Source organism: Panthera uncia, chromosome X (assembly GCF_023721935.1).
Source record: "Panthera uncia isolate 11264 chromosome X, Puncia_PCG_1.0, whole genome shotgun sequence".
NCBI lineage: Eukaryota > Metazoa > Chordata > Mammalia > Carnivora > Felidae > Panthera > Panthera uncia.
The window spans coordinates 4479143-4489034 of NC_064817.1; the positions used below are offsets into that span (position 1 = coordinate 4479143).

A 9892-nucleotide genomic window follows, 5' to 3' on the forward strand; every position below is an offset into this window, starting at 1 on the left:
AGAACACTATGGAAATCCAACGCTAAGGGAATCTTTGGACCACATAACTGGTTAACGGAGGTTCGCAGAAAATAATCTATCAGCACAGATATCAAATCAAAGAGCAATCTTTTATGCAACTAAATGCAGAGTTAACCAATGAAAGTTAAGTATGAGTCATCGCACAAAAGCAAATTTATAAAATGAAGCTAATGGTAAAGAGGTGTAAAATTAAATGCCAAAAGGTGGCAAAACTGGGTAGTAATGCATTTCCTGAGATGTTATAGATTTAGGTTAGCACACTGTGCGTGAACGCAGATGATAAGTAAGAAAAGCAATATGTAAGCAAAGGTGAATTGTACTCCCCAGAAAGAAAGCGGTGACACTTCAAATTTGATAACAGACTCATACGGACATGTTAACCGGTCACGTGTGTGGCTGAGTGCCTTATTTGTTGAACATTTACTGAATTTTGGCTTTAACCAACATGCACGCAGGGCTTTACTGCTGAAACACCGTTTTCCATGCTTCATTCCATGTGCTGTCCATGGTGACACAGATTGACTTCTCACCTCCATTCCACGGTTGGACAAACTGAGGCTCCAACATAATTAGCCCCAGAGGACACTGCCAGGAAATGGCAGACCGGGATAGAAACACTGGGAGATGCACATAAAACATGCAATACTCCAGGTGGGCCTGTGTGCGCCCACGCGGGCACACTTTTACACAGGCACCCGCTCCGTAATGAGAACTGGCAGTCAGCTGGTGGATAATAAGGAGCCCAGCATTAACAACAACAACAACAAACACAAAAAAGGCCCTAGTTGGTGAGGGAATAAATAGTTAATGATAAAATGGGTGTGAGATGCAACATGGTAGGGTGTCTGGGGGGGCTCAGTCGGGTAAGCGTGCAACTCTTACTTCAGCTCAGGTCGTGATCTCATGTTTTGTAGGATCAAGCCCCTCATCGGGCTCTGTGCTGATAGCACGGAGCCTGCTTGGCATCCCTCTCCCTCTCTCCCTGCCTCTGTCTCTCTCACAATAAGTATATAAACTTAAAAACCCAGGAAGCAAACCCAAGGCTGTGTTCAGACCCAGGTATACAAGGCCCCCAGGAGACCAGCTGTGCACCGTGGGGCTGGTTCCCCTCCTGGCTTTGGGAGGCCTCGCGGCTCCCTGTCTCCCCGTCTCCCCGTGAGGGAAGTGGAAAAGCTGTCTCTGAGCTTCCTTCTCTCCTTCCCCGCGGCTCTACGTGGTCAGAAGGGCCACCCTGCACGTGGCACTTCTCAGAGCATTCCACCACTGGCCTCTTCGCTACCCAGACCACGTGAGCTGGTCACGTCCCCACCCAGAAGGGAGCGGGCTTTCTTCCCCCTCCACGAGTCTTCTCCTCTCCTCGTGTAATCTCTGCCGGTCCTACTCCGGAACCAAATGCTTCCCAAGTATTCCAGGCACGGATATCAGACATTTCACAGTCACTGTCTACCATCAAGGAAATATCTAGCAATATCTATCCTTCCTATTTTCCGTTCTGAAAAAGGTTAGAGCATTCAGCTAAACATTTAAAATGCTTCTCGTAGAACCTAGGATAAATGTTAATTATTCAATTATTCTCCTTACAAGATGTAACACATTTGTGTCAACTATTTCTCTTCTGTTCAATGAACTCAAGTAATTACACCAATTCTCTGAATAGTTATTATCCAAAACAAAGGAAATTGAAAAAAAAATCATGTTTACTTACTGCAATAGTTGCTGTTGCTACTGTAACAAATTACCACAAACTGAGAGGCTTAAAATAACACAAATCCGTCCTCATGCTGTCGAGTGATCGGCATCTCTCCTGGAGCTAAAAGTGAGCTGGGACTGGCCTGCACTCCTTCTGGGAGGCTGCAGGGGGAGTGTTCCCTGCTCATTCACATACTGGCAGAGTTCTGTTGCATAGGCTGCTGGACAGGAGTCCCCTTGTGCCTTGCTGGCTGTTGGAGGGGAGCGGCCACAGCGCCCTCTATGTGTGTGCTCTATTTCCAAGGGGCTCTAAGGCTCAGAACGAGCAATGGTGCCTGGCATCCGGGAAAGATCTCCATCTGTAAGGACTCACAGACTTAGTTTGGATCCCCCCAGATAATCTGGGATCATCTCCCCATTTCTAGATCTTTACCTCAATTGTATTTATAAGATTCTTTTTGCCACGTGAGGTGACACATTCACAAGTGCTGGAGATTAGAGTGTGGACATCTTTGGGGGCCATTATTCAGCCAAACACACTGCCACATAAAAGGAATTGAGAGACAGGGCGCTTGGGTGGCCGAGTCGGTTAAGCGGCTGACTCTTGATTTTGGCTTAGGTCATGATCTCGTGGTTGGTGAGTTCGAGCCCCGTGTCAGGCTCTGCCTGCTTGGGATTCTCTCTCTCCCCTCTCTGCCCTTCTCCCGCTTGCACTCTCTCTCTCTCAAAATAAGTAAACTTAAGAAAATTAAAAAAAAAAAGAAGTAATTCACAGGAGGACAATTTTATGCACCATATGATAATCTACACGTAATCACGTAGAATGTTGGAGACCTGGGCTGTATTCCCAGCAGGGCCACTGACCAGCTAAGTTATTTTGTTTTTTAATTTTTTTTTAATGTTTATTTATTTTTGAGAGAGAGACAGAGTGCGAGCAGCGGAGGGGCAGAGAGAGAGGGAGACTCATAATCCAAAGCAGGCTCCAGGCTCTGAGCTGTCAGTACAGAGCCCAACGTGGGGCTCGAACTCGGGAACGACAAGATCATGACCTGAGGCGAAGTCGGAAGCTTAACTGAATGAGCCACCCCGGTGCCCCAGCTAAGTTATTCTGTAAAGGTCACTCTACATGGAGGATCCAGACTCTTTGTTCTTTCATCGTAAACGAGGCCACTGTGACAGATGCCTCTGCGGTTCGTTTACGTATTCATGCGTAGTCACTCACTGAGCCGTGCCAGGTGCCGGGACTATGAGAGCGGAGAAAACAGAGCAGCTCTTGGCCACGCAGAGCTTACATTCTAGTGAAGAGAGACCGACGGTAAAAATGAAGTCATAAAGCAGGAAAATCCGCAGCGGGTGAACAGGGATAAAGAAGGTAGGACGGGAGACAGGAAACACCAGGGCTCCGCCAGTGAGGACAGGGTAGGCAAAGGACAGATGCAATGAGGAGGAAGTGACTGGAATGAAGTCCACCTGTTTCATGACACAGCGACTGCGGTCCTGCTCCCGTGCAAACCAGAAGAGGTCTTCTAACACACTGACAGCCTCCTGTATCTGTACTGGCATCAGCACATTGTGACAATTCACGTGTGCACTGACCAGTTTCTCCCTTTATACTTTGCAAGTCTCTGTGAGATTATAGAAAAATGTCTTTTTCTAAGATAGAAAGACTATTAATTTATAAGCGAGAGACTAGCACAGTCAGCACAGCAAGTAAAAATATCCTAATCTATTAAGTCACAAAGTAATTTCGCTTGTCAGTTCAACATTTCATTACGTATTTCAAATTATATCATTCACACAGTAAAACTCGAACAGTATGATTCGATAGTAAAAATCAATGCATTTATCATGTAATTCAGGCGGAACTTTTTTACCAGTCGCTCCAAATCCATTGCCCACTGCTGTAACCAAACACACATTCTCCATCATGTCATCCAGAGCTGGCCATGATTCCCACAAAGGGGGAAGGAAAGGAAAAAACTGCCCAGCTTCTGCAAGAAAAGTGCACTCTTTCCAATTTACAAATATTTGATGTAGTACCTTAGCAAGCACACTGTTATTTGCAACTTTAGCCAAAGTATTTCCCGGAGATAATAAATCCACCAGTGAGCAACTTTCAAATGCGTTTGCATAGAAAAGCATGAAAACAAAATGGGAGAATCCAATGGGACAGGACACTGAAAAGCCAAGAGACCTGGGGTCCAGAGGGCATTCCCACTGGCAGGTCATGCAAAATCTCTCCACCCCTTTCTCCTCCGTGAGAGAAGAGTAAAGGGGCAGTAATCACATCTGTCTTCCCTGTCTTCCCTACCAGCTACGTCATTTCAAGAGTACACCCACCCTGCTCAGCTGCACCCAAGTGACGCTGTGTGACACCCGGGGACACTGGCCAATCGATCCCCAAACACATCATTTGTTGAGTGCGCATCATCTATCAGGTGTGATGTGAAACCTGGATCCACAGAACGTGGCGATGCTCACTGCTGGGAGAAGTATTTAAATCAGTACTCGCCGAATGCCTCAAACGTGAGATGCGGCTGTGTTACCTTAATAAGGTCCTCCCTGGAGGAAAACTTTGAGACCAGGTAATTTTGTCTGGTTTTCGTGTTGGTGATAGATACGTGCAGTCGGTTGTGGGCCAGCTCATGAGCATTGGCAGGGAGAATCAAGTCCATTCCGCTTCTAAAGAAGAAAAAGTGACTCGCGTCACTCACCTTGAATTATTGAACGCCTTGTAAATATTTTCGAAGGGAGGATTCTGTGCTGAGCCTGCCACGGTTTACACAGAGTGTCCTCCACACTGCGTGTTCACAGGCTTTGGGGGAAATGTTCTATACACAGAGGTATACCTCAATCGGGCCATGAAATCATAGCCGGGTGTTAGTGCCCCAAAAGACTGCCTTCGGATTTCTTCGGCAAACTTGTAGGTAAACTCATTACATTCCTGGAAAAGAAAATGAATAGGTGACCCTGTGATTTCCAAGTAACAATAACGACAACACATTCCTTCTTTTTCCAGAACGCTGTGGCCATCACACAAGGAACCCTGGCCCCTACACCCTGTAAACCCAACCCTTAGAGTTTGGGGGCCCCTTTCCTTCACAGGTACGTGAATCCCCATTTGACCTGGCCCTCACCCATCGTTCTTAGTCCCCAGGCAGGCTCTGTGTTTTCCAAAATCCCATCTTTTTGTTTTTTGTTTTCCCCCCTTCTTTTCTTTTCAAACGAGTTGAAATGGCTTCAGCCACATCTGGGGAATCCTTGAAGTCTCAATTCTGATGCTCATTTAGGACCCATTCTGCTACACGTTTTTCCAACACAACTGACCTCCTCCCCCATCCCAACTCTATGGCCTCTGGAACAGTCTGACTGCGACAGTACTGATTATAAATGATACCGTGAACAACCGAGAGGGGAGTCATGATCACTGCCGTTTGTCTTTCGAGTCCAGTCTCGGGCATTGGTATTTGTTTGTAACAGTCTCTGAGGGGCGTGGAGTTGGGCAGCGGGGTGCGTCTAATGTGCTGGTATCCACGGATGCAGTGTCTGTCAGCTCATGCTCACATAACCCTGCAAGATGGATATAATCACCCCACTTGACAGGTAAGAAGACTGAGGCTTGTAAAGATTAAGCTTCCTTCTCAATTTTTCAGCAAAAATCCTCCAGAGTCGGATTTGAAACCAGGTCTATCTTTCCTTTATTAATTCATACATTAAGCAACCTAGATGGGGTCCGAGGCACTGGGACTCAGCCGGAACGAGATACAAAGATCCCTTGCCCTCATGAGACATAGCGGTGCCTCAGTGTGTGGGGCCCAGAGCACTGTGAGAGCGCCGTGAAGGCGTGAGAAGCAGAATGAAGCCTCTCATCCCCAAAGATGTCCACATTCTGGTCCCTGCACTGTGTGCATGTTTCCTCACGGAGCAAAGCAATCTTGCGGATGTGGTTAAAGGTTTTGAGATGGGACCTTATCCCGGATTGCCTAGGTGAGGCCACTATAATCACAAGGATCCCTGTAAGTGAAAGAGGCTGTCAGGAGTATCAGCCTTAGAGAGATCTGAAGGTGCCGTCCTTAAGGTGAAAGAGCGAGGGAGGGGCTGTGACCCCAGAGATGCAGGCTGCTTCTAGAAACCGTAAAAGGCAAGGAAACCGATTCTCTTCTGGAGCCTCCCGAGGGAGCGCGGCCCTGCTGACAATCTGATTTTGTCCAGCGAGACCTTTCAAGAATTATGACCTCCGGAACTCAAAGGGAATAAATGTGTGCTGTTTTAAGCCACTAAAACATTTTATCGTAGCAGCAAGAAGAAAAGTAATACAGTGAGCGTTAACCAGAGCCTCCCACAGCGTGTGACATGCGTAGGAGCTGGACAGGAGATGGGAATAGATGGGGAGGACAGAGACATCTGTGAGCACAGGCCAGCAAGGGACACTGACCTGAAGGTCATCATCAGTGAGCCGTGTGAGGGCTAAGTCACCTGGGGCCTTGGGAAGCATGCTTAGAAATCTGGATCCTATGCTGAGTCAAAAGAGAGCCGGGAGTGGTGGGTGGGTGGGTGGGGGGAAGGTCGAGGGAATAAGAGAATCAGAGTTGTGTTTGGGTAAAATCAGCAGAACTGCTGTGAGGTGGGTGGTCTGTCGGCAGTGGGAGTGGACGCAGGCCGCCATCAGGAAGCTGCCTCGAGAGACGGCCCCCCAAGTGTGTGCTCCTTCCACTAAGCTGGACGGCCCACCACTAAGCTGGACGGCCCACCTAACCTCCTTTCTTATGTTAATTTTAGTTACACACACCCCTGATCACAATGGAAACTTATTAAGGAATGGACTTTGTGTGCTAACACTGTGCCTGGCAAACTGTGAGGGCTGAGGAAAGGCTTGAAGCACTGAGCTCTTACATATCAACATCTAAATTTGCCTGCCGCCTAAAATACACCCAGCATCAGGTGCTCCTCTCAATTATACATGCATACGCTCTGAACTGGATTAATTACTCACGTATTTGTCACAACACCACACAGCTCGAGGAACCGTCAGCAAGAGCTGAGCTAACACGGATGTGACTAAGTACAAAACAGTGTGCTAAAAAACTCAAAGCGATCCTACAGGTGGTGTATCTCAAGTGTTGAAAAGAAGAGAAATAAAATAACCTTAAACCACATGGCTGAAAATTTATGTTGAAAAAGGAGAAATGCGGATGCTCTAGGTTAATACAGAGAATCATTCTCCACCTTCCAGTGTGAACACCCAGTAAGTCCTACCCCTTTACCAACCTACCAACCAACCCAATCACAGCAACACAACTAGACGATAAGATGGGTTTCCAATTGAAAAAACATAGAACAGGTAATCTAGCTTCAATATGATATCAAATCTCGAATCCAGATAAAACGTCACTATCTGATCACAGAATTTCAGTTAAGTGCCAGTATTATGGCAGAATTTCCAAATCACATTAATTCTAAATCACACTTAATACATTTTTCTTAATGTTTATTTTCGAGAGAGAGTGAGAGAGAGCGAGCAGAGGAGGTGCAGAGAGAGAGAGGGACACAGAGGGTTCAAAGCAGGCTCTGCGTGGACAGCACAGAGCCAGACACGGGGCTCAAACTCATGAACCGTGAGCTCATGACCTGAGCTGAAGTTGGACACTCAACAGACTGAGCCACCCCGGACCCCACAATTAAAACATTTCAAACTCTGAGGATTCAAAACCAAGCCTACTCAATTCCATAGCTGGGGGTTTGCCCCACCTACAGAAAAGACGGCACCAGGGAGGAGGAAACAATCTCTTAGTACACCCCTGCCTCAAAAAGTTCTGGAATAGAACTACTTTGCAATCCAAACCATAGGATTCTGCCAACTTAGGGGGTTTTCACACCTTAGTTATATGTTCACTGCCTTCAGGTTCTCATTCTGTGCCATGTATACAGTTTTCCATCACCTTCCTCGTTACCAATAAAGCAACCATATAAAGACGGGAAGACAAGAAGTGTACTTCCAAATGGCCTCATATCCAGCTTCTGTTCCATAAGAAGCTTGTCATCGATTTGAGAACAAGATTTTGGGTGTTTAAAATTTTGTAGTTTTGAAATTTTAAATGTGACTTAAATTTATTCTTGTGCACGAATGTGTTAATTTTTATTTGATTACTGCTTAAAGCCACTAGAGTACGTAAGGAAGGAATGAACGTGATATTCTCTACCTACAAAGACCGCTCTCACAGTCAGCAGATGCATGATTGCTGTCCAGAAGCAGAAAACACATTTTTACCACATAGAATGCCTTAAGTGAAATGCCTAATGGAAGCTTATTTTCATTACTTCTGGATAAATCGCTTGAAATTCATGGCGTCTGACTGAGAATGAAAAACAAATAAAACCCCTGTATCATTTCACTTAATAGAAATTATTGGCCCACGTTTTCATTTATACAACTGTTTGTCAATAGGAGCGAACAAAGTGTTATCGGCCACATGCTCAGGGCCTTGAAAACAGGCCCTGTGTTCTCATGATCAGATAAAACAAATATTGTTTGCTTGAAAGAAACCGAGCTGGAATCTTAAGACTAAATACTCAAGAGTAAAAAAAAAAAAAAAAAAAAGGCATTTTGTTTCCTTGTCTCACTGTCACCCCAAATAATCCTTCCCGAATCTAGAGCACAGATCCCTAATAATTAAATTTTTAAAGAAAAGTCTTAACCTTTTCTGTTACCCAGGCAAAGGATTATTTCTCTGTAGTTAACTTAGCACAGCTAACGTTCATCTCTGTGGTTCGGTCTTAATTTCCTGACGAGGAACACAGCCTAGTTACCACTTAATTACCTCTATTCTTTCTGGTGCTGTTAATAGGACGGTAGCAACCAAGGATCCCGCAGAAGCCCCTGCAAAGGCCTTGACATCCTTCAGGAGCTTTCGGCCATGTCTGTAAAGTGCCGATGCTGCCCCCAAGTGGTAAATGCCCAGAAACCCGCATGCTGCAAAGGACAGGTTGATGTGCTTCATTCGAGCTGTGAAATTGACGAAACAAAAGACAAAAATGCTGTAAATCGGTATAGCTTATTCCACATGGCTTGAGTCTTAGGATAGACATCATTCCAAGGCTTTCTTTAAATATATAATTCTCTGTGCTAAGCACAGTATTTTCAATTAAAGTCTAATTAAATACTCAAAATTTTCAGGAGAACTTTTTCCCCTTTCCCCTTGACTCAATATAGTTTTATTAATTAAAAAAAGACAACATTCCATATTTATTCATCACATATATTATGCAATGTACAAGTACTCGGCAAGAAACGTCAAATTACAACCGGCAAGGCTTTTTTTTTTTTTTTTGACCTTTGTACCCTAAGGAAGGGTGCATGTGTTCTTTGCAAATGCATCACTACATTTCAAAAGTCCCCCTTCCCATTGCCCCACATTTCCATTGCAAGCATCCATATATTCAAAACAGAACAAAACCAAAAAAATACTGATGCCCACGACTATTCCATAAGGCAATGAGCGATTATTCATTAATGCCATACATTTTCATCACCAAGTTTCTCAAGACAAACTAAGGTCATGACTGGCAAGGGCAACTGAAGGCTCCAAGATATGTGAAGCGCACCCGTTCCTTGATTGCTTGTGATAACGTGAACGATAGAAGTGTTCCGTGAAGGCTCAGTGCACCTGGCCTCACCACGTGGATGAAATCAAGCAGCCACAACGCTGCTCACCTGGAGGACTCCCATTCTGCACCCCCCCCCCCCCCCGACTCCGGGGCCTTCGAATGAGGCACCTGGCCTGGGCCTCGAATTTAGGAACCTGAGACCACCCTTGTGGGCGGGAGGAGGCTCAGCCTAACCGCAGTCGAGCCCGGGGTTGGGTTAATATCTGCAAAGTGGAGTGGGGGCGCTCCGTATCGGGGAGGCCGGCCGGCGCAGGCCCTGCTTCCGTGTGCTGCCAGGGGGCGGTGGCGTGGGGATCGCCGCCCCACCAGACAGGGTTCTTCTGGGGCGCAGCTCCGACCCACCCACCCGGAGGAGCGACCTCCAGGGCCTGGAGCCCGCCCCGCCCCCGCCCTGAGCTCCGCCCTACCAATGAAAGCCTGAGGCACTTCCATGTTGAGCGGCCCCCTTAACCGGAAGGCGGGGCCTGGCCGTCACTCAACAAGGCCCCGCCCATCAGGGCTGGCCCACGCTCGCGGC

At 46.5% G+C, this 9892-nt stretch overlaps 1 protein-coding gene across 1 annotated transcript in view; it reads right to left on the reverse strand.

The window, feature by feature from the left end:
* Positions 1-8763, reverse strand: part of PNPLA4 (patatin like phospholipase domain containing 4) — a 28969-nt gene extending 20206 nt beyond the window's left edge. Inside the window, exons 1-3 of the mRNA XM_049643355.1 lie at positions 8529-8763; positions 4560-4654; positions 4257-4392 (exon numbers count right to left, since the gene is read on the reverse strand). Of these exons, the coding sequence (XP_049499312.1) occupies positions 4257-4392; positions 4560-4654; positions 8529-8708 (411 nt within the window). The 5' untranslated portion in view covers positions 8709-8763. The remainder of the gene's footprint in view (positions 1-4256; positions 4393-4559; positions 4655-8528) is intronic.
* Between the last annotated feature and the right edge of the window lie 1129 nt (positions 8764-9892).